This window comes from Pelodiscus sinensis, chromosome Z, assembly GCF_052426305.1.
Source record: "Pelodiscus sinensis isolate ZL-2025 chromosome Z, ASM5242630v1, whole genome shotgun sequence".
Lineage (NCBI taxonomy): Eukaryota > Metazoa > Chordata > Testudines > Trionychidae > Pelodiscus > Pelodiscus sinensis.
Window position 1 is genome coordinate 17,854,488 of NC_143085.1, and position 25,952 is coordinate 17,880,439.

Sequence of the window (25,952 nt, forward strand, 5' to 3'; positions counted from 1 at the left end):
TGACCAAGCTATGCTGTTCAAAATCTGTAATGAAGATACAGCCGTCTCTGTTCCCCAGGGAACATCCCTGTTTGTGATAGTATTATGTGATATCATCATATCTCTGCTGGGACTGTAAATTCTTTTGAACTCCTGGTCTCCTGTGCTCTTACAGAACAGGATGGTCTCCTTTCTGGTTCTTGGAGAGTGCAATGTCCTGCAGAAGCTAGCATCCTGATGCCTGGGGAGAGAATACCCTTTATTTGATCTGAGGAAGTGGGTCTGGCCCATGAAAGCTCATCATCTAATAAACCATCTTGTTAGTCTTTAAAGTGCTACATAGACCTGTATTTTGCTTCTCCACCAGTGTGTGGGAAGATTGGTTCTTTGCATGCTCACCCCTGGGAAAGGCACAGTCATGCCTCTAATGCTGAAGAAAGCTTTGGAAAGAAAGGCTCCCAGTAAATGTTGTTATAGTGAAGAAAGCAGCCCTCTGCTTCCCTTCAAGTATGGCTCAGAAGTTGAAGAGAACATTAGAAGAGGGAGTTGGATGTTCTCTATTTCACTTACCCGAAAGAGGGCTAACACCAGGGAATGGCATGGATTGATGAAAAAGGATGCAGTCTGATTTGGCAACTTAGCCCCTGGCATGATGCAGTTGCCATATGTACTAGGTGCCAAATTTCAAATGGAGCAGAGTGACCTGACCCTGACCTGTGGCTCAGAATGGTAAGTTCAGTCTCCAGGGAGCCTTTCTAGCCTGAAGCATGTTTTAGAGCTGTGAAGAGAATAACGGTATTCACCTGGGGGTTATTTACAGCAGAACATTTGTTTTCACTTATGCTGAAATCTAAGGAGAGCTTTGGGGAAGTCTCAGCTTGTCATTTATTCCAAGAACAGGTTTTGTGACTCTTCGTATACAGGTGTCTGGGACCTGTGTAAATCTACTGTTTCTGACCATGAATACCTGATGATGCACTGATTTTAAAAATCTGGATGCTTTATTCTTATTCCACTAATCTGCACTACACATGATGTGCAAACCAACAAATGAAAAAGGACCTCTCTCTCCCACTACTTACCAATGATTTAACAGTAGCTTTGCTATGTTTCCATTACCAACACTTCACTATTTTAAATAAACATATTCGAAAACATTTACTAATTTACAAGCAGTATCATAAATAATTTAAATGATGCTTGAAATGAATGAAGCACATTTTTTATCTCTCCTATGCATAGCTATGCTATGCTATGTTCGTTGTTTGCTTACTAATTAAAAAATGTTACTGTTCGCAATGGGTCATTACAGCAAATTAGTGAGGTTAGACTAGAAAATTAAATATAGGCTAATTTCAACTGTAATCTTGGTAACTATAATGTATAATCAGTGTATCTGTACTAAACAAGTTCTCATACTGTCCCCCTAACTGTAATGTTTGCTCACCTCCCATATTCAAAGCCTCACTAACACTTGGGATTGGATGTGAACTCAAAGCCATTTGAACTTCAGACTAGAACCAGTTCCCCTAAAATGTACTAATACTTTGTAGATGCTCAGTCAATGCATCAGGAATTTATTTAAAGTAAATATTGGCTCTAGGTAAGAACAACATGGGCAAGATTTCACCAAATGAAATTAATGGGTAGCAGGTTTAAAACTAATACAAGAAAGTTCTTCTTCACACAGCATGTAGTCAACCTGTGGAACTCCTTGCCAGAGAAGGCTGTGAAGACTAGGACTATAACAGAGTTTAAAGAGAAGCTAGATAATTTCATGGAGGTTAGGTCCATAAAAGGCTACTAGCCAGGGGATAAAATGGTGTCCTTGGCCTCTGTCAGAGGCTGGAGAGAGATGGCAGGAGACAAATCGCTTGATCATTGTCTTCGGTCTACCCTCTCTGGGGCACCTGGTGCTGGCCACTATCGGCAGACAGGATACTGGGCTAGAAGGACCTTTGGTCTGACCCAGTACAGCCGTTCTTATGTTCTTATGTTTTGGGTGGGTTTGAAGAAAGGCAAAAAAAAATTAAAAAAAAATCCCATTACATTATTTTTAAGATTCAAGTTCTGCTCAAAAGAGTAAGACTGTGAAAAAAAGAAACAGGAGAATTCAGAGCAAAAAGTCAAAAGATATACTCAACTAATTGTATTCATGCCATTAGCAGCAGATATAGGGCAGGCGAGCGGGGCAAATGCCCTGGGCCCCATGCTCAGGGGCGGACTGGATGGCGGGATACAGCACTTTAAATTCCCCGGAGCCGCATGCTGCACGGTGGAGGAGTGCATGCATGGCGTGTTGAAACGCCGCACAACACAGGTGAAAGATGAGACACCCGGTGAGAGGGGCCCTGTGAAATTGTGCTGCCCTGGGCCCCGCAAAATTCTCATCCGCCCCTGTGCGCCATTTACTAGCATTTGGGAAAGGTGAAAACTCTTTTATTCCTATTTCATGGAGCAGGCTTCTTTCTAGTTAACTAGAAATACATTTTTTATTTGAAAGGAACGGAATCAGTCCTGAAATTTATTGTCATATGTTTAAATTACAATTAACCACAGTTTACAACTTTGAACAAGTCTGGCAAGTCCCACATAAATAAAAGCCAGTTTGTGAGATATGGAGAACACCTTGGTTTACAAGAGACTGCTCTATCAGTTATAACAATACCATAGAAGGAGAGGGGAGATTTGGTAAATTGTGGTTTTATAAAAATTGAAAACTTCAGTACTGTGAACTATGTATGGGTCCTTGCCCATGTTTTCTTATCTAGAGTAATCTGATAAGGTCTTTTTTCTTACTATGGCCCTTTCGCTCACTCAAATTCAATTCAATTTTTTTTTTTTGAGAACAGCTCATTTTGTGTGTCACTATAACAAATAATTATATACAAAACCACAGCATTAAAAAACTGTATTATGGATGCAAATTAAAAAACTTAAAAGTAAGAAAATCATAGACTTCTGCCGTGATCTATTTTCTAGAGTTTGATTTAGCAAGTCTAGTTAAGACTTGCTAAATTGAACTCAGAGGGTAACCCTGCCAGCCTCCTAGAGGGGGACATCGACAAGCTTAGCCTAAGGTAAGTTGATTCCATTTACATACTCTACATAGCTGGAGTTTTGTACCTTAAGCTGAGCTGCTAGTGTAGACCTGGCCTTAAAGTTGCCTTTACAACCTCAATTTGGCCTCTTGTGTAAGCATTTATGATACTAGCACTCTCATAAAGTAAATATTGTGGCAGCTTAACCCCTGTGTAAACCTCTGCATGTGGAGGATAGTGGGGGCAAATTGACAGCAGGACCTGAAGAGACTGGTGGTGTAGCTACTGCAGCATCAATGATCAGACTCAGAACTATTGACAGGTGAGGCAAAGGAGGCAATTGCCATGGGGCCAAGCAATTTAAAAAGGTCCAGGGCCCTGGTTGCTGCAATGGTAGCTCTGTCAAAAAGTGTCTTTTGATTCAAAGGTGCTTTTGATATTTCCCACGCAGGCTCTGGGTCTGGATTACTGGGCCTCAGATCCAGTATGGAACATATCAATAGTGTCTTTGAATCAAGAGACACTTTCGCCAGAGCAGGCAGGTTGGGAGAGGAGACACAGCAGCTGCCTGAGACTCATCCCAGCAGGTGGGGGACAAGGATAGGCCGGCCCAGGGCTCTTCTGGCAGGATGGCAGGGTGCTTGCAGCTTCTGAAGACAAGGGGGGGGGATCGTGGCCCCACCTGAGGGAGGGAAACATTGATTTCTGCCTGAGATCCAGAATTTCTGTCAGTGGGCCTGATGACGCTAGAGAGCAGATAGGAACCACTGGATCTCTCTCCTGCTCCCCAACCTTTAGGTGGCCTGTACACCCTCCAGATGAATCTCAGCAGTAGCTTTCCTTGCTCCCGCTACAGTCCCTCCATCCCTTCCCCCCATTCACTGCAAGCTCCTCCTCCCCCAAAATACATAATATATTTTTCAGAAAAATCAGCTCCATGTCTTATCCCTGTTCCTTGTTCAAGTGTTAGCCCCTCAACACCTCCCCACCACACACATCCCAGACCCTGGTATCTCCCTCATCATTCAACCAGTCCCAGCTCTGTATCCTGCAGCATCCAGCCATGCTGCATGCTCCTTGTCCCTGCATCCTAGTAGGAGGAAGTTATAAAGAGCGCAGAGGAGAAGTGTTTCCCTGCTCTCAGCTCCTGCATTTAGTGTCTGAGCCATTGTTCCTGGAAGTCTCTGCAGCATGCTCAGTAAAGATGAAGTCGTAAGAGAATCAGCTGCTAAACAAGGCTCATCTCTATTGAGCATGTGCAACCAGAGTTGCACATGCTCTGGACAGGCCTGGAGTTGGCAATGGGCACATGAGCAAAGCGACACCCTGACAAATTTCAAGTCCATGTTGCAAAGCACAGATGCACTAGAGCTCCTTGAATAGGAACATTTTTCAACATTGGCAAAACTATGCATTTTTCCTAACAGAGTACACTAAGAAATGGCTGAACCATTTTAAGTGAAATTATCCAAAGTAATTCCTCCTTAGGCAGACAACCAGAAAGAGAAACTTCACCCCAAATGATGAGATTCTGGCAAAGCTATAAGCAATTGAAAGCAGGGCTTCATGCTGGAAAGTACTGGGCAAGCTAAATTTTTAGGCTTCCTTACAACAGGAAAGGGGGAAAAGTCTTCACTGGGTGATGATAAGAAGAACAGGTACCTCAACACCCCACATAAACAAACATAATGTGTTTTTAGGATATACAGTAAGTTCATCCATTAGAAGTTTCTCGCAAGGAATGAAGGCAGATGCACAAGACAGAGATAAATGTTTCAAGGAAAAATTGTGCTGAGATTGAATAGGATTTTCTGCACCTATCACAGCTTTTGAAAACAGCCCTGAACTTTATAGTTCTACAAAAAACACAGACATACAAGCATCTTTTAGTGAGCCTTGTCAGCTTTGGAAGTGTGCTGGAATAAATCATAGGAACAAACAAAATAATAAAAAAGCCTACCGTATGGCACAGAATGGCACAAAGGATGCAGTGAAATACTGACTCATGAGCAACACCTGCAAGTGTGAATGTCATTTCTCAGCACCTCTTCATTCCTACCTGCAGGTGAAACCAGCAATTAAGAAAGCAGCAGTGCTCTGCAAGCCTTCACTCACTGTCACAAGTCCACATCCAGCAATTTATTGGATAACCCATTTGCTCCAATGTGAACTTATTTTGTACACCTACCTCTATTCAGACTACAGGGATAGCCTGGCAACCAGGGTTTTTTTTTTTCTGTCCCTGTGTGCAAAGGTTATTAAAAAACATAGCTACTATATTAAAATAACTGTACTCCAGTCAGTGTTCCCTTTAAACTGTGCTGTAGCACAGCTTCACAGGGGATTAATCAGCCCCACGCAGTCATAGGCTGAGGGCTCCATGGAGCTGACTGACTGGCTGGACAGGGCTGATTAATCACCTGTGAAGCTGTGACGCCCCACAGCTTAGAGGGAACACTGCTAGGGTTGCCAGAACGGTTTATCCAAAAATGCCGACTCCCCCCGCCTCCCCCACCACCAAAAATATAAATATTAAGCAAAAATAAATAAATAAATAAAAAATCAGCATGGCCCCTTTAAGAAGAGGCTTTTTTTTGCCAACAGCCATTTTGTTTTTCTTTCCAGTCACAAGACAAGCCCCTGCGGAACCTGGTAAGTGGGCAGGGGCACCCAAGAGAGAAGTGCCAGGGGCTGGGCTCAGTTGCTAAGTGTGTTGTAGGGTTGCCAGGTGTCCGGTATCTTCGCCTCCTGGCAAGGAAAAAAAGATCAGAAAATTTTAGGTGTCTGGTATTTTCTGAATTTTTTTTACCGGAGAGGAGGCGAAAATACTGGACTGTTTGGGTCAATACCGGACACCTGGCAACCCTAAGTGCTGTATGATACACTTCTCCTTTACCTCATCCCGTGCTCCTCATTTTTCAACTGTCTGGGGGGCCACACACATAAATGCCTGCTTCGGGAAAATAGGCTGTACAGGATTTCTAGCATAACCTGACAGGTATTTCTTCTGTACCCTATGTTATACGTTCGGCTTTCTAACTGTCCCACTTGCAAATACATTTTCAAAGAAACTTATCCATGCTTAAATTCATAGCCAGAGAGTAAGGCAAATCCTCATGCTCAATTTGAAACAGACTCCCCTTCTAGGGGTGCAAACTTTTGCCTGTATATATGTCAAGTCAGGATCTCGGCCTGTATTCATTGACCTCAGAAGTCAGAGATTAGATAAGGCATAAATGGAAGTGCTTTCAACAGTGCTTTTGTATGCCGAGAGATATAATAAAGAGCACATGTCATGGCAATCCTAAACATACAAAATTCCCCAAAGGGATTATCCTGAGAGAAAATGTCTTTGGTAGGCCCCTGTTTTTCACACCGATCTCACTGACTTAGCAATTAGATAATATATGGCAACTTACTCACTCATAGATCCCATCCATAGAGCAGGGCTACACAAAACTATCCATTTCATTCCACAGAGAAATGCTGTAGCATCCATAGACTCTGGAAGGAATGCACCTAAGAATCACTACTAAATAACCCTCATTGTCTCTTAGATGCTTTTCATGTCATGCATTATAAATAAAAATCTTTTACACAAATAAGCAAGCCAAGTATCTTCAGTGTTTAAGAGAAAACGAGATCATATTAAACAGACTAGTGTTTAGATTTAAAAGCAGAAACTGCAATCACATTTAAGAAAAATTAACTGGTGACAGAAGGGGATTTCTAGATGCAAAGGGAAATGACAGCCAGATACTTGAAATTCAAAATCACAGTCTTATACTAATAGCCAAGATTTTCCATATTAAACAAACTGGTATCTCAGCTTTCTATCCAATTATGTTAGCTTGAAAGGTATGGGTTAGACTGTAGATGGAGACTGTATTCGGGTATATGCCAGCGCTACTCAACTTTGGAAGCCCCAGGAGCCACAATGATACCCACAGCACATACCAAGGGCCTCAACCTAAGTGCGGTTGTGTAAATATATGCAAATAGCTTCTTTCACACTGATAGGCATCAATACAACCATTAAGGCAAGACTACACAACACGCAGGCCCCATTTATGTCAATTCTGCTGATATTAATAAAATGCAATATTTACTCGATTTCCACCCATATGAGAGCACTTTTAATGAGCAATGACAATCCAGGAATTTCACTACTAAAACACATATTAACAGAAGACCATTATACATACTTTTTTGTTTTGGCTTCACAATTTTAACAAATCAAACAGAAACGGTGAATACAATATTTACTGAAATATAAGTACAATCAATGTGAAGTTAAAGGCACCGAGGGGAGAAGTGGCAAGGCTAAAAAAGGAACCCAGGAATCCTGCATCCCAGAATCCCTTCCTTTCCCCTGCCCGCCCCACCAAGCACCACACCCACAGTCCTCACAGAGCAAAGACCGGAACCCCCAAATCTAACCAACAGACCCACTGCCCACCTACAGGAAAGGAAAGAAGCCAAAAGTTTTAATGCCCAGTTCCCTGCTCTCACTCAATGCACCCACTCCTCTCCCTCAGAACCAGGTCCCCCCCCAGACCCTCTTGCTCCAGTGCACCCACCCGTCTCCCAGAACCAGACACCCCAGCACTCCAACCCAATCCTTTCCCCTCTTCTAGAGTCAGGTATCCTCCAGCCCCCTGCTCAAACCCAATGCCCCTCCCTTCCCCCAGAACAAGGTACTCCCAGTCCTCCTACTCTAAACCAATGCCCTTTCGCTCCCGTAGAGTCAGGGACATAAAGCTAGAGGGGCAGAGGGTACCGCCCTGGGTCTCATTGGAACCACGTGCTTTTCCCTCCAGGCACTGGGGACCGTGCGCAGAACAGCTGTGAATGGTCTGGGCATGCAGTTCCGAATGTTCCATTGAAGACATGTGCAGTTGCCCCCTCTCTGATCCCCTTTGCAGACCAAAAAATCCCAGACATTTTTTTCTCTTTTAAAAAACCCGTTGGGAAGGTGATATAACATGTGAAAATAAGGACATGTCCAGGAAAAACTTGACGTATGGTAACCCTACCCAAGGCCCAGTGTAGACCTTTCTAACCCCGGCCTTGCTGCCTGGCTCCACCGCCACTTCACCATGTCTCTTGCTGCCCAGCTCTGCCACTGCCTTGCCATGTACTTCGCTGCCTGGCTCCCCCGCTGCCTTTTGCCACCCCCAGCAGCTCCTACGCATGCACCGACACGAACTGGCTCAGTGTGGAGCTGTGTGGTTCTGCTCACAGGGAGGTTCTGCCACTGTGGCCAATGTGGCAGGTGTGCTCTGTCGCCACCTCTTGCTGCCCCTCTTCCCCCTGCTGGCCAACAGCTTCGGCACACGTGGCATGGCTCAATGTGGTGCCACCCGGCTTGACTCACAGGGAGTCACTGCTGCTGGAGCCCACAGTGATGAGGCAGGCAGGTGGCCCAGGAAGTAGCTCAAGGTGCCGCGGGCCACATGCAGCCCAAGGGCCTCGTATTGAGTAGCCCTGGTATATGCTTTGCAAAGCACTATGTGCATTTATAGCACTATATAAATGTCTTAGAATAATTTGCATGCATGACTTCCCTGAAGCCAGCTTATATGCATATTCCATGGTACTCATAAAAAATGCATACCCACAGCAAGGTCAGAGTCTATTGCAAAGGGGCATAGAACAGGTTCTGCAACGCTAGTACAAAAGATAGTAGGCTAGCTTCATTTGCTAAAATTTTTGACTTGCAGCAGTTACAGGAAATCCCATGTAGAATAGTGATAGAAATGTAGCTGTGCTTGTGCCACTGGGTTCTAGTTCTGCTTCTGGCACAAGTCTGCCCTGTTTTCCACTCATTTCCCCCTATTCGGTAATAACAAATAAGAAAGTATGGTTGTTCCTAGCTTTTATTTTATTTATCTTACCCCTCTCACCGTTCTGCTTACTTCTAGCATCTGATCCCCAACACACAGTAGGCACAGTATTTGAACAGTATTTCTATGTTCCAATAATAAGAATATAACAGTAGGGATATATTATTGATCACATGATTAAGACAGTGATAGTGACTATGAAATGCTAAGGGAAATTAGAGAGGCTATCAAAATAAAAAACTCAACAATAATGGGGGAATTTCAACTCTCCCCATATTGACTGGGTACACATCACCTCAGGATGGGATGCAGAGATAAAATTTCTTGATACCTTAAGTGACTGCTTCTTGGAGCAGTTGGTTCTGAAACCCACGAAGGGAGAGGAAATTCTTGATTTAGTCCTAAGTGGAGCACAGGATCTTGTCCAAGAGGTCAATATAACTGGACCGATTGGAAATAGTGACCATAATGTAATAAAATTTAACATCCCTGTGGTAGGAAAAATACCTCAGTAGCCCAACATTGCAGCATTTAATTTCAGAAAGGGGGATCTACATGCAAATGTGGAAGTCAGTTAAACAGAAATTAAAAGAGACAGTAACAAAAGTAAAATCTCTTCAAGCTACATGGAAACCTTTCAAAGACACCATAATGGAGGCCCAACATAAGTGTATACCGCAAATTAAAAAACACAGTAAGAGAACCAAAAAAGTGCCACCGTGGCTTAAAATAAACAGTGATAGAAATGTAGCCGTGTTAGTCTGATATAGCTGAAACAAAATACAGGACTATGTAGCACTTTAAAGAGTAACAAGATGGTTTATTAGATGATGAGCTTTCGTGGGCCAGATCCACTTCCTCAGATCAAATAGTGGAAGAAAATAGTCACAACCATATATACCAAAGGATACAATTAAAAAAATGAACACACATGAAAAGGACAAATCACATTTCAGAACAGAGTGGGGATGCGGGGGGGATGGGGGGAGGAAGGAAAATGCCTGTGAGTTAATGGTATTAGAGATGATAATTGGGGAAGCTATCTTTGTAATGGGTAAGGTAGTTGGGGTCTTTGTTCAGCCCCCTGCGGAGAGTGTCGAATTTTAGCATGAATGCCAGTTCAGAGGATTCCCTTTCAAGTGCAGATTTGAATGTCTTCTGAAGTAGGATGCATGTGATTAGGTCACTGAGACAGTGTCCTTTCTGGCTGAAATGGCAAGAAACTGTTTTTTCTTTGTGATCCTGTCTAATGTCTGTTTTGTGGGCATTGATTCTTTGGCGAAGTGTCTGAGACGTTTGTCCAATGTACATAGCAGACGGACACTTTTGGCACATGATAGCATAGATTATATTTCTGGATGCGCAGGAATATGTATTCTTGATCTTATAACTCACTTGGTTAGGCCCAATAATGGTGTCAGCAGAGTGAATATGTGGACAAAGCTGGCAATGGGGTTTGTTGCAAGGGAAAGTACCAGGGTTGGTATTAGTGTGGTATGTCCTGTGGTTGTTGGTAAGAATGATCTTGAGGTTAGGTGGTTGTCTATAGGATACTATGGGTCTGTCTCCCAGAAGGCTTCTTGGAGTTTAGTGTCCTGTTCCAGTATAGGCTGTAATTTATTGATAATGTGTTGGACAGGTTTAAGTTGGGAGCTGTAGGTGATGACAAGTGGTGTTCTGTTGTTGGTTTTCTTGTGTCTGTCTTGAAGTAGATGGTTTCTAGGTACTCATCTGGCTCTTTCAATTTGTTTTTTTATTTTTCTGGGTGGGTAGTTGAGGCTTATAAATGCTTGGTAGATATCCTGAAGTTTCTGGTCTCTGTCAGTGGGATTAGAGCAGATGCGATTGTATCGAAGGGCTTGGCTATAGATGATGATTCATATGGTGTGTTCTGGATGGGAGCTGGAGGCATGAAGGTAACTGTATGTGTCGGTGGGTTTTCTGTAGAGAGTGCTGTCTAATTTACCATTGGTGATTTGTACTGTGGTATCCAGGACATGGATCGCCTCATCCCCCTTCTGTTCTGAAATTTGATTTGTCCTTTTCATATGCGTTCATTTTTTTGATTGTATCCTTTGGTATATATGGTCGTGCCAATTTTCTGGTCCACGAAAGCTCATCATCTAATAAACCCTCTTGTTAGTCTTTAAAGTGCTACATAGTCCTGCTTTTTGTTTTAATAAGGCCAGGATTTCAATCACTGTCCTTTGTTAGGTGTATCTGGAAAAGGCAGATATCACTTTCCAATGCAACTCAGCACCTACACTCTCATAGGGCTTGATCCTGTGAGATACTGGGTCCCCTCAAGTCCCAGTGAGTCAAAAGTTCTTAGCACCTTGCAAGAGGACTCTGGGACACCAAAATACACATGCAATGGGGATGGCAGAGAGGGGAGAATATTTCCCATAATACCAATTTCCATAAACTACTATAAGAACTCATCAACTGCAAATTGTTTGATTGAAGCCTTCCATTCGGGACTGCAACAAACAAATCTGATGCAGGAATTATAGTCAATGTGGTTTTGTTTGGTTTTGATTTTCCTTTAATTTTATTTCTGGAATATTTTTTTCATTGTAAGGTCATTTGCTTGCATAGCATAAAAAATCTAGTCATTTGTGAATTTATTTTTTCAACTGACATTTTCCCAAGCTTAAGGCTACAAGATGGCTTATTCAAACCATCCTTTCTGCCTCATTGAGGGCTCTTTTTTAATGGTGTTTCCTATCAGAAGGACTGCACAGAAAGACCTGAAGCCAACCTTTTATTGCCTGAATTTTCAAAGGAACGTGAGGGAGTTAGGTACCCCAAATGACATCCCAAGAAATGTCAAGAGGATGAGATGACTATCATCCTTTGCCTCCTTGAAGTTCCTAGCCTTGCTGAACTAAGAAAAAAGAAAACTTTGCTTAAAAGCAGGAATCTACTAATTAAAGAGAAATGGCTTATTTGTCTTGGTTCCTGAAGCCATAGTCCTGTGTTTGAAAAAACAAGTTTCTCACTGTCTTTCCTCTATGGCTGTGACCTAAGCAACCTAAATGCTATGCAGACTTTGGTCAAAATCCACTCCTTATTTACTAGACTGCAATGTGCAAGCAATTACTGAATGGGTGACATTTATTGAATAAAAGCACTTAGGCATTATGTTTACAAAGGCTCAGAAACTTTAAAACCCAGTGAAAAACAATTATTTTACAGAATACATCTGCAAGCAATATGGAGTCATTTTGTTTTTTTAAATTTCTCTGTAATAGATTTATGGCTGGTGTGGAAAATGTTCACATCACGTCAGCGAATTATTTTGAAATGCCAAAATTAATAAATGAAAAATTATTGCAAATAATATTGCAGCCCTTCAAATAAAAAAGCCAAAACGCCTGTGGTTTCCTGACTAGTCAGTCCTCTTACGGCTGGCAGGGCTCTTCAGACTAATCATGAAGAGTTAGACAAATAATTATTTTATGACTTAGATTGTCAAATAAATCAAGATCTGGTCAGCAACTGTTTCTGATCCCTGACTGACAAGCTTTTCCATAAAACTTAAGTTAACTGTGATTGGGGAGGATGTATCTACAGAACATATACAGGTTTTTAAGCTTCCAAACAAAACTCTAGTGAACTTAGGGCAGCATTTTTCTTGGCTTATCCAAGTTTGTGCTGTGGAATATGGCTCAAAGAGGACCAGAAATTCTTTATAACCCACCAAATTCAATCAGTGCTATTATTCTTAGCATAACTGTTACAAAGGGTAATATGAGCATAATTTTTAAAAGGACATTGCCTATTGAATTAAACATTAAACTTCACCTTTTTTATCACTTGCTTCTTCTGGGATCTTCACACTATTTTGTTGTCCCCCAAAATGCCTGCTCTTTGCTTAGGCAAAATAGGGAGTTTTGCATAAGTGAAAAGGGTTGAGCAAGGTCATAATTCGGGTGACCACACTACCCATCCTGAATTGGGCAGGACAGTCCCTAAATCCAAAGTTCAATTTCCAAACCTGGGCTGAATGACTCCAGGATATATTTTTTTTCTTGTCACAGATTCCCTGCAGAGCCAGTCCATGTCTACTCAGGGATAACACCAGCCTTTTCCAAGTGTCTTGGGTGCAGGGAGAGAGAGGACTGAGGTGAGACTTAGCCCCCTCTCTACATGAGGCCCTGCCTGTGTTCCTCTTCTTCTCCCCTCAGGCCACTCCCTGGCCAGGCCAGGATAAGAGCTGCCCAGGGAGCCACAGAATCTGCCCTGGGCAGCATGCCCTGTGGGATGGGGGCTGCACTAGAGTCCCTGATCACTGCCCCCACCTCCGCCCCCCGCTGCCTTGGTGGCTCTTATCATAGTGCAGTTCTGCCTCTGGGCTTGGCCATAGGGGTGGGCATTGTGGGGGAAGAGAACAGAAAAGGGTGGGGACATGGGTCCTGCATATGTCCCACTTTTGTCTTTGGAAAAGGTGGCCATTCTAGCCATAACAGCAGACTGCAAAATGGAGGAAGTGTTGGACATGCACCTTATTCTAAAAACAAACTTGTATACACTATGAAGTTTCACCTGAGTAAGAGCTAAGCCCCCAGTCTAGCAAACTGTATTTTTAAATCCATTTTTATTCAGCATAGAGCTTACACACTAGGGATGTAAAATTTCGATTATTTCGCTAATCGAACAGTCAATGCAATTTGCATCTACTATTCTATTAGTTGATAAAGGTGCTTCTTCCTTTGAAGGGAGCCTTTCTGCTCTAGGGCTGTTGCTACACTTCAAAGACAGAAGCGCTGTTGGGAGCTCGGGGCCAGTGGGGGACTCAAGCAGTCTGCCACTGGTCCCATGCTTCCTGAGGCATTTCCAAGTGGCAGCACCACATGGAGCCCAGGGTTAGCTGGGGACTCCCCCGATGACCCCGTGTTCCATGTTGCATTGTCTCTTTGAAATGCTGCAGGGAGTCCGGTGTCAGGCTCCATGTGGTGTTTCAAAGCATCAGCACCACATTGACCCCGGAGTCCCCAGCTCACCCTGGGCTCCACCACTCTGAAACGCCACTATGCAGCCCAGGACCAGCTGGGAACCCTGGGCTGCAAGCGGTGCTTCAAAGTGGCAGTGCTGCATGGAGCCAGGGATCTGGCCACAGGATCCATACAGCACTGCTGCTTTGTAGTACTCCCTTCTCTCTTCTGCACTTCCTGCCTCTTTTTGATAAAGGCAGCAAGGGTGTGGGGGACTAGTCATTCACATCCCTATTACACACGTTTAAATGTAGCCATGGTGCACTTAAGCATGTGCTTAGGTACTTTCCTGAATAGGGAAATCAAAATTACTAAATCAGAGGGTTTGGACCTGAGTCCTAACCTATCCAATCCAATGCATGTTATTTATCTGCACTATACAATATTGCTTTGACATGAGCCATCGTTTGGAAAAAAAACTTGAAATTAAAGCTTAACCTCTTCCATGCTAGTACTTATAACTGTATTTGGAACCATTTTAAATCATCGTTGTAACACAAATTATGTACTCAAACAAAACAGATGAGAACTGTGTTTAGAAATTGTAAGCTCATCTAGCCAAAGACTGTCTTGATCTTGGTGTACCAACTAGCAGAAAGGATATTGGCAACAATGAAAAATTATCAATAATACTAATAATAATGCTAAAGATTTGGAAAGTGGATGGAACAGGATAAGATTTTGGGTAAGCAAACTGGTTTAAAACATCTTTTTTCTCACTAGATGGTGACTCTGTGCTAAAACCATAATATCCTCAGGTGCTTGACAACTGTTTCCAAATACAGTTGTAGCTAGAATAGCACTGCTTTTTAATATGAATCAACTTTTAATACAGATCAATTTTAGGCCTAATTGACTTAACAATGTCTCTATAAATAACTGTCTCTTCATCTAACTAGCAGACAGTCTACTCTCCTTGCATGTCTCAATACACAGAGACAGCACTACAGGAATCATCTTGTTCTCTTCCCCACACCATAGTTTCCTCTTCCACCAACCATTTCACATAGGCTGCGTCTAGACTGGCATGATTTTGTGCAAATACTTTTAACAGAAAAGTTTTTCCATTAAAAGTATTTGCGCAAGAGAGTGTCTATACTGGCATGTGCCTTTGCGCAAAAGATTTGCTTTTGCACAAAAGAATCCGTGCCAGTGTAGATGCGCTCTTGCGCAAGAAAGCTCCGATGGCCATTTTTAGCCATCGGGCTTTCTTGCACAAGAAATTAACGTTGCTGTCTACACTGGCCCTCTTGCGCAAGAATACTAGCGCAAGAGGGCTTATACCTGAGTGGGAGCGTCAGAGTATTTGCGCAAGAACCACTGATTTTGTACATTACAAAGTCAGTGTTCTTGCGCAAATATTCGCGGCCAGTGTAGACTGGTGGCAAGATTTTGCGCAAAAGCAGGTGCTTTTGTGCAAATCATGCCAGTCTATATGCAGCCATAATGTTGACAGTTACAGATCCTTTATTATTGGTGATAACGTTGCTCTTACAGAGAGAAAGCCTATAGTGCTACTGATTTAACGCCTGAAATTCAACTTCCAGGAGGAAGGAGTAAAGGAGGGACAGAGAGAAGGGTAAGAGAGTTACATAAACAGCTATTTAGTCATTAGTAATTGCTTAGCAGACAAAATTGTCCCAAATCCATGGAAAGGAAAGTGCCTTTTGATTAAATAACATGTTGTGACATGAACACTAAGGTGAATTGTATAAAACTGTTTTACAGGATTCACTGCTGGTGTGATCAGGTGAGGAGAGAACTGGGAAGATCCAATTCAGAGAGATCATCCAAGAAATGAAAACTCCCAAATTTTTAAGCTGGGGGTTAGGATAAATTCATTTCTTACGCACACTCTCCCTATCATATTGTTATTTTTTAGTGACTCTTTCCACTTGGTTTAGTGCTAATTATTTACCAGTTACTGTATAAGAAAAAAATCTATACTAAATTGCTATTAAAGGGCCATTGGATTGGAGTAAATGAAACTTCAGAGTTATGTTTTATTGCATGTCAGCTATGTAGAAGCTAATTTTAAACAAGAATGTTTAAAATGTACTCCTTAGAACAATTAAATCTTTCCCTTCTCATTTACATATCCTTGTTATTGAGAATGTATAGAGGCAGCATGGTATAGAGACTGGAGCAGGAGACCAAAGGCCCTGAGTGTACTAACCCCACCATCGATCTAATCTATGTCACTTCAGCTATGTAAATAGCGTAGCTAAAGGAGATGTACTTATGTGGCATCTTGTGTGCGCTAAGTTCTACGAAAGCTGCTTTCCTCTCGACACCAGCTACTCTTCTCATCCCAGCAGAGTACTGGTGTCAACGGGAGAGTGCTCAGAGATCGATTTATTGCATCTAAGCAGACAAAATAAATTAATGACCGGTTGGTTGATCACTGCAGCATCGATCCCTGATGTAGTGGAGACAAGTTCAGGGTCAGGAACTCCTGTCTGCTTCTAATTGCTTTCTCTTGTCTGGAACAAGACACTTTACCTGAATTTCCCCATCTGCAACATGAGAACCTTATCTATAATTATATGGATAGGGAAAGGGTGAATCAGTGTCTGTGGAGTGCTTTGAAGATAAGCACTATGGAGAATAAATACATTACTTTTACACTGCAAGTATTTCCTCCATCCCTCCCCATTCCCATATATATCTGAGATGAGGACAGGGCAGAGGGGCAGGTGAAAACAAGTTTTTACTCACTCACTTAAAGGACACTATCCAACCATCTGCTTTACATTGGACATCATTACCTATTATCATGGCAAGAGATGATTCTTGAGTACTTAAATGGTTGATGGCTATTGGTAATGATGCATGAAGCAGAAACAAAGCCAGAGTTTCAAAGAATCGTGGAGACTTGAAAAGGCTGAGGAGAACTAGTAATATGTTTTTGACTAAATACAGACATATGTGGCAAGACATTGCCATTTCTATCCAATGAGTTCTCCTTTTGGGTCACCTTTTAATTTTTTGCAGTTGTACAAATGAGCTCTTTTAGCCCCACTGTTAGAGTTTAAAGGAAACAGCAATCAGAACAATATCTTGATACTCTTGACAGATTAAAGCACTTACAAGAATAAGCTTCAAAGTCTCACCAAGTACCAGAGTTTCAATGTAAAGTCCGAAAAAATGGACTTTAAAGAAAACAAACCCAAAAATGTATTCTGGTTTAGCTAAGAGTAAATTAATTTTCAAGGCATGCCTGTTACTATTACAGAGCATAAATATATACAAGGCAAATGTCCAAAGGTTAGTTTTGGCTGAGACTGCTTGTAACAATCGTGAAATAATCATATTAGGAAGTGGTCACATCCTGGGATTGAGTCAGGCAACCTGGGCATCTAGTCTGATGCTAGCACTCTGCCACTAATTTGTTCTGAGACCACAGACAAACCATTTATTTTCTCTGAGCCTCAGATTTTTCACCTGAAAAATGATGACAATGAAGCTTACTCATTTTTCTAGCACACTTGGAGATCTCGGGATGAAAAGCATTATATAAGCACATATTTACTGTTATTGAACATTATTTGTATTCTAGTAGTGATGTCACAAAATCCTACTCCATTGCCTCATCGTGGCATGGAAGTGACTCTTGGCTCTTGAAGACTAGCAGAGTGTAAGCTCTGGCAGGCTTTACCAAGCTGGAAAGATTTCAAATATGGCCCTGGCAGTGGACTTTTTGTCCACCGTCCAAGTACCAGCCTAGCAAAGTGTGACGTGGTTCGTCATCAGAAAGATGGCCAGCAGGTGACTATTTGGCCACAGCAATGACAACCACTACAATAATAAAGCATTACCTCCAGTCCTGTGTAGTTCCTTCTCACTTTCACAGTAATGGTGATGATGGTGGAGTGGAGAATAAGGGGGCAGAGGATGCCAAGAATCTCTCAGTATTGAGACCATCAATTTGTATTAATTTATATGTTGGCACACTTCATATGCGATCCCCCTCAAGCTCTGAGCAGGTCAGTACATTGCTGTAAGAATTGCATTGTATTCACATTGACATTCTTCCATAACTGAAACCAGAAGAATATAGTAAGTCGTGGCAAATGGAAGGATTTGCCCTGTGGGACTGTGCCCTGCTTCCACATGCATGCTGCTGCTGCTCTGTCTGTCCTCGCCCTGCCAGCATGCAGGAAGACTGAGGGGGGAAGGAAGCAACTGGGTGGGGGAGTCCATCCTCAGAGTCCCTGAGAGCTGCCCTGGCTCCCCAACCGTTTCCACCAGGCAGCACAGGGACCCTGCACAGAGCCGCAGGATTGAGGTCCTGTCCTTGCACACGTGCCTGACCCGGCCCTGCCAGCATGCAGAGACCCACAGGCAATGAGGGTGGGAACAGGCTGCCTTGCCTGCGGGGTGTGGCTGGTACCATTCCCAAGCAGCCACCACAACACAAGATGGGCAGGGATGATCAGGGGTGTCGAAGGCTGGGGGGTGACGAGGAAGTGGGGAGATTGTGGAAGAAGGAAGCAATGGGGTGGGGAAATCTGCCCTTGGTGTCCCTGAGAACTGTGCTGGGTCCTCGCCTGCCACTACGGACAGCACAGGGACCCCACACAGAGCCAGGACACACACCTGCTGGGAAGAGTAGAGGAATGGGGGTGGGGGAAGTGGGAGCTGGGGTGAGGATGCAATAAGGACTTGGGGTCAGCTCCACGATCGTAGAAGCTGGGGGCACATGCTAAAGTGTGACTCCCACAGGTAAGGCTGTGCAAGGAGCAGACCCCAGGGACTACTCACAGCTTAACCCAAGCCAAGGAGAAGGGCACAGACAGATGGACAGAGCGCAAGACCTGGACCAATGCAGGGGGAAAGCAGGCCTTCAGTTCTTCGTTTCAACTGTGCTGTGCTCTTTTTAGACAGCTCCACCCCAGAGGTGGCTGCATTTCAGCAGTAAGCAGGGGATCCCCACCTAAATTCCTCCCCTACCCCACCCCAGGGCCAGCTGCTTCTCTGCACAAGGTGAGAGAAGTAGCTCCAGTGCCAATGCTGCAAGGCCCTGGCTGTCTTGTAGCCTGTGAAGCATCTCTGAGAGGGGATTGCTGTGGGGGGATTGCTGTGGGGGGTTGCTGGGAGCCAGCATCTCTGGCAGGGTAAATGAACTGGACAGTCATGGGAGTGGGGAGCCCAGGAACACAAAGCCAGGTAAGTGTCCCCCTCATGCCCAGACCCCTGGAACCCAATCTCTCTCACTCCCTCCCCTCCCCCTGTCAAGACCCTAAACCCCAAGACTTCTACAGTTTTCCTTACTCTTAAACCCTCCCTCCTTGCTCCTACACCTCCCCCCTGGTCAGACACCTACCCCCATCCTACTCCTCTATTCTCCCTCCTGGTCACACTCTGCACCCTTCCTCCTTGCCAGATTCTGCACCATCCCTTGGTCCTACACCTTCCCCTTGACCAGACACCCTATTCCCAGCCTGCATCTGCACCCTACCATCCACTTAGACCTTGCACCCTCACCCCCACTTGCACCCCACCTCCTACACAGATCCTGCACCCCCCTCCCAATCCCACTCCATGGCAGCACTGTCCCACACATAATTACATAAATCTTGTGTGATGGTGGCTACTTGGGGATGGTACCGATGACATCCAGGGGCAAGGCAATCGACTTGGCAAGCAAGGAAGGTTCAGGTTGGACATTAGGAAAAACTTCCTGTCAGAGTGGTTAAACACTGGAATAATTTGCCTAGAGAGGTTGTGGAATCTCCCTCTCTGAAGATATTTCAGAGCAGGATAGACAGACATCTATCCAGGATGGTCTAGATAGTACTGAGTCCTGCCATGAGGGCAGGGGACTGGACTCGATGACTTCTCAAGGTTCCTTCCTGTTCTAGTGTTCTATGTTTCTGCTCCATTGCCATGCTATATTGTACATATTGCATCTGGGTTTACTACACTGGCAAAATACTGTTTACCAGAACAACCGAATCATTATAAAGATAAGCCTTAGCTAACTACTAAAGAATATTTCCATAGAATTAAAAAAAGTAGAGGAAATTATACATTTTAGGGAAATTCAGCCCAGCTATTCCAAGAGCAGGACAGGTGAGCAAACCTCTGTAAATCCATCACCTTCCTTCCCCAGCCATCCCAATCCAAAAGCCGCACAATACAAATGACTATGTCCTTGAATGTGATCTTGATTGTAAAGATTTTGTTTTGTTTCTTTCCTCTCTATGAAAGACAGAAGGGACAGTGAATGAGTCTATAAACTCTCTGTTCTTATGATGGTTAATATTTCACGTTGCCAACAGGGAAAGGAATTAAAGCTGCCAGCAGCTATCCAGATAGATTTAAAAATCCCCTTCCCTCCCTCCTTTTTTCTCTCTGAATCCCTTGGCTTCAGAGAATATTTTCCCCACAAATTGGTTTTAAATTAAAGGAGGTGATGAAAGCAATGTGCCGTCTCAGCATTTTCCCAGGTGCTCTTAATCTAATTTCATTAAGGAGATCAGGACAGATGATCGCTACAGTCGAAACATTAAGTCTGTCCATTTTTGTATAAAAAACCATTAAGTCTGTCAAAGTGTCAGCGGGTGGGCTGTTTATTATTGAAGATGAAGGCACACTTTGCTTTCCCAATAAACTGTCAGGAGCAGTAAACCACAAATTAAGTCAGCTGCCAAGGATTTAGGCAAAGATCTCCAACTGATTTTGACACAGGTGTAAGCAAGGCCAGGGAAACAGAGCTCTTAAGTAGACCTATGAGGTTTGGGAACCATGTTTTTTGTATATATTTGCTATGATTTTTGACAACTTCAAGCCAATGTAATGTAAACATTGGGATGGGACATCATGGACTATACCTGGTAAAGCCAAGCACATAAAAGTCATTGGGTCAATGTGTTTTAAAACTTCTAGATGTCAAAAGCTGTAAATTGACATTGGGGGCTAGTCAATTCCACAAAGCTTCAAATGCAGAGTTTACCTCCACTTTTAACTATATTGCTTCCTACTTGGACAGACCAATCATCTTATTCTTATAGCAAAGTGCATTCATAAAAACTTCTTTCAGTCATTTCTCTTGAGTGTTTCTGCAACTGTCAATCTGTGGAAGAGTTGCGATGAATGTGTAATATAAAAAAAATCACACAAAATTAGAGAAAACTAACAAAACATAGAAAGTTCAGCAAACTTCTTTAAGTGCTAAGAAAAAAGAGTTAAGCTTTCAAATTGAGTTTTCAGGCAATTACAAAACTCAAGGTGATCTATTTTTGTGAAGGGCATCTAGTTTCTAGTGAAAAGATGCAGTGCAGTAGCAGAGAGTCAGGATATTAGGAAATGCCATTAAAGTTCTTTACTTTTAAAGTTACATTTTCTTTAAAGTACACACAGAATAATTCACGATCCTTGATAGAACTGCAACGTTCTAGCACACTACCAAGAGTGTGCTGATCATGTAAACCACAAGGAGTAGTTGAAACAACATCTGACAAGCAGAATCTATAAGCCAACTGGTACATTCATCTTGCATTTCAGTTGTGGTTGGGAACAGGGTGAAATGTGAATTCTCAAGTAAAGGGGAGACAAATGTAACCTCGTCTCTTCAACACTGACCCATGTACTAGTCCAGGTTCCAAACTACAAGGGTTATACAAAAGACTGCAATAACTCAGCTCTTTGTGCAACCCTAGTCTTTAAGCAGCCCTAGTAGACAGAATGGAGTAGCATACCTAGAACTCATTTCTGAACAGAGTAATCAAGAAGCTAGGGGGTAGAAGTCTCCAGCAACTGTAACGTCTGCCTTTGTGAGATAGGGTTCTGTAGTCTCATCTGTGCTCTGGTGAAATACATTTCGCAGCCTGGAGCTTTCTGGTTACTTGAGCTGCAGAACACTTTTAATGGGAAGCCAAAGAACTGAGGATGCAGCTGGCATTGGTCAAAGGGAGACCCATATGAAGGATGAAAGCTTAAGACACAGTCAATCATCCTGAGAACTGAACAAAGGGTTTGGTTTGGGAACTGACAGATTTGGATGAGTATTTACATTGTCCATCCCTTCTTACCGTTAAAAAAAGAATCAGCTAATTATGGAGGGGCACTGATGAGCTACAAACTATGTTTTCCATCCAATGTTCCTTCATCCGATGGTAAATGCTGATCATCAATGAAAGAATGCAACTTAATGGGGAAAATGGGGAGAACATTCAGACAGGTTTATCTGTAAATAATGTAATTACATGTTGGGAATACTTTTGTTCCAAGAAGTATTTAAAAATTACCTCTGTAAGACTCTTACATCCCCCATGCTTGTACTAGCTCTCAATGTACTATATACGTCTGAAGAATTGATGTAAGTTCTTTGGAGGAGGCAATGTAAGTCTTTGTATATTTATAAGGTGCGGAATACATTGTCAGTACCCAGGAATTAACGATATCATGGTGATTTTGAATTTGAAGAAGGAAATTATGGTATGTGAGTAAGGTCTAACAAATGTGCTACAAAAGGAGCTTGAAGCAAACTTACTGTACTTTTGCAAAGAACGCTGTAAAAACACTATTGTGGCAACTCCACAAAGGCCTCTTAATTTTTACTTCAAGCTCATATATTACTTTCCTGAAGCACTCCTACCACAGCTAGAACACAAAGCTGAACTTCAGCATCAACACACAGAAAACATTTAATTAACTTGGAAACACAATGTCATTTTTTCTATGGCTTACTTAGCACCACATTAAATGAAGAAATGCCTGATATCTAACTAACCCTTGATTTGGAGAGCTTGCTTATATTCAGGGTGCATACAATTAAATGGACAACCCATAATTTCATAACGGCAGAGAGAAGCCCAAGAATGAAAGAATATGAATTTTGAATTACTTCAAAAGAAGGAAATAGTTTTTTTTAAACATGGTTGTGAACATGATTATTAAGAAAAATCAGAACAACATTTTGGTGTAATAAGCAGAGCTTACTCATTCCCTTGTTTTATGCAACTTGACTTTTGGTTTCTGCAGAATGCCGTTTAACAAAGCACATTACCCAGCTGCTAGCCACTTTTCATAGTGATGCTAAAGCAGGTAAGAGACAATAAGTGGAACTGTTGATGGTTTATATTACTCTATTATGTTAATGTTCACTAAAGTATGCCATAAGCTCTCTCATTACATGTGTATAAACCAATTCTCTGTGGTGTTATTCCTGTGTTAAATGCTATAACTACATAAATCTTGAATTAATGGAGACTTTATAGTTCCTGAAAATGAAGGGTAATTGCTATCTGTTAATGCTGTTGTTGCTATTAAAGGAGTATATATTTTCAGTAACAATGTTTATGGACCATAAGCCTCCCATAGCAGCTACTGCATGCACAGTGTGGAACACAGTGTAATACCATTACCAGACAAACTCCCCTCCACTTCCCCCTTCCCAGAAAATGTGATATACTCTCCAGAACTACCCCGTAATTCTCCTACCAGTGGCACAGTCCAAATCCAGGCCCTTCAATGAACATAAGGCAGAACTAATGCGATTCACATTACTTGCTGTGGGAATGCATGGTTTGCACAGCTCTTAAGTTTGTTTCAATGTAGAAAAGCTACATTTATTGTTACATTCTCTCACCCACCTTGCATAGTTTCTAAGAACTGGTTTTTTGTTTTTTGTTTTTTTTTTTTGAATGTATCTCCCATTTTGCTCCCTTGGAGATTTCTGTGGTGAAACAGACACTTCAGACAACAGTTGGTGGAAATTTGCAGCACTGTCCCTCAGAAAGTGGAAGAGATGGATGATTTATTGGCTTGATTAATATACCTACCTCAAGTTGCTGGATTTTAAAAACAGCAGAATCATTTGGAAGCACTATCACAATGTCCCATCAGACTGAACCTCATGCAACTATAAATATCACTCTTAGCTCTGGTTCATCTTTTTTTATAATTAACTGTGCTCTAACTTGATAACCCAATGTCACTGCCCTCTAGCGTACTGGATGTGACTGCATAAAGGTAAAAACTATGAAGTGTTTGCTTATAGTAACTCAGAGAGGGAAGAAAAAGTAAAAGCATTGTTCTAACAATGTATAGTTGTATGAGCTTAGGCAGTGTTTCTCAAACTGTGCTCCGCGGAGTCCCAGGGCTCTGCAAGACATCTCCAGGGGCTCCGCGACGTTGACAAACTGGAAACACTGATAGGTACAACACATACAATCAGTGGACTGCTAGGGCTCTGCATAAATTTTTACACATGTAAAGGGCTCCGGAGCCCAAAAAGTTTGAGAACCGCTCAGCTAAGGAATAAGCAGTAGTCCAGTGGATAGGATATAGAACTGGGAGTCAGAAGACCTGAGTTTTATTCCAAGCTGATGCCACTGACTCCGTATAATTATGGCTAATTACTCCACCATTTTCTGAGCAACAAAATGGGATTGCTAGTGCTACCTCTAATATTTTCAATACATGTACAGAATAAATTTTGTTACGTGCACCAAGGCATATGCACATGTGCATCACCAATAGAAACACATGATGTCAGCCAGGGGTACTCTGCTAATCAGCTGGGCAGCATTTGAATTTCTTCTGGGTGGCCGCCCAAGTGCTCAGTTTACAGGGAATTCACCCAGCTTTGTGAACCAATTCGAGATCCACAAATGAAAAATACTAAGTGCAAAGTTTTTTTTTTTATTAAATGCTGCCCTGCATTTAATTAGTGCTCAAAAGGGCATATGTGTATGTATTACATATAAAGAAGGCACAGGGAGCTTCTTGCTAAATGCTTTAAAATGCTAAAAAAGGTGCATAATACATTCATCCCTAAAGCTTTGTCTACACTTATAGGCACTGTGAATCTACTTCAGCTATGTAGCTGAAGTTGATGTACTCACCATGATGTCTTGCATGTGGGAAAAGTTGGTGGGGGTTGCTCTTCTGTTGAGACTGGATGCTTTTCTCGTCTTGATGGAGTACTTGGCATCAACAGGAGCACATAAGGAGATCAATGTATCATGTCTAAGCAGAAGTGATAAATCAATGCCCAGAGGATTGACTGCTGCAGTGTCAATCCACTGTGTAGTGTAGACAAGACCTTACAGAGTAAGGTAGGTTGGATAGAGCGTATGTCTAGCCCTACAACTGGCTCCATAAGGCAGCAAGTGTTATTAAGTGGGCACATATTAATGTTCTGAGGAACAGAAATACTCCCCAATGTGATCTCTCAGACTATATAAGAAATTCTTTGCTGAGGCCACTCAAGCCAACATTTTGATAACTTCTTGTTGCATCAGTCAGGGTAGGATTAAGATCTATAAACAACCGTTTTCCACTTAGGTATAATATCAGATGTAAATAGAGATTGATTCTCCATGTGCTCATTAATACAGTGGGAATTTCACAGGAAGGGCATTTGTGCTATCAGGCCCTTTGAAAAGACTGAAATCCCTCCACTTCAGCCATGATGGGGCTTATACTTATGTGCTACATGCACACATCTTTGTGGACACAAAAGGCAATCTTAATGCCAAAGTCCTAGTTAATGAAACTGATGTGTTGCTTCTTGTCTTTATAGATCAGCCTAAAGATACAAAAAAGAAAGTTGCTTTTCTCTTCCTTTTGGTACAGAAAGAGCTAGGCTTTCTAAAAGGAGGGGGTATTTGGAACATGTATGAGACTGCATAGTCCAATTACAGATATACACGAAATGCTATAATAATGGTATTGAATGCTAAAGTGGTCTTTCATTTGCTGTAAAGGACAGTAAGTTACCAACCAAACACAACACTGCTTCCTCTAAAGGTAACCTCAGATCCCACATTCTGAAAGCTAATCAATGCTGTTCAGATTTCAATTTCTTCACTACAAGGTGAAGTCAAACCTAATCTAACAAATGTCAGTCTCAGATGTTATGCTGCTAGCTGGGTCTACCAGAGTAATTTAGATAATCATTAATAGCATAGCTATATAATAAAACTACATGTCACTTACAACTTCATCTGAGGTTTGACTGGCAGATCTTTTAAACTGTTTTTTTAATGATTGCTTTTACTTTCTCTGATTGGAAATGTACGAAATATTTTAACTCTATGGCACCTGAGGTTTTGGTAAGTAAATTCAACCTATTTCTC

The 25,952-nt window shown here is 42.3% G+C and overlaps 1 protein-coding gene across 9 annotated transcripts in view; it reads right to left on the reverse strand.

Moving 5' to 3' along the window:
* FBRSL1 (fibrosin like 1) overlaps positions 1-25,952 on the reverse strand; it is a 1,043,303-nt gene that overhangs the window by 280,704 nt on the left and 736,647 nt on the right. The window contains exon 3 of one of the 9 annotated variants that reach the window (XM_075898375.2): positions 24,717-24,840. The exons of the other annotated variants lie outside the window; for them this stretch is intronic. Within the exon in view, the coding sequence (XP_075754490.1) occupies positions 24,717-24,840 (124 nt within the window). The remainder of the gene's footprint in view (positions 1-24,716; positions 24,841-25,952) is intronic. 9 annotated transcript variants of the gene reach the window in all.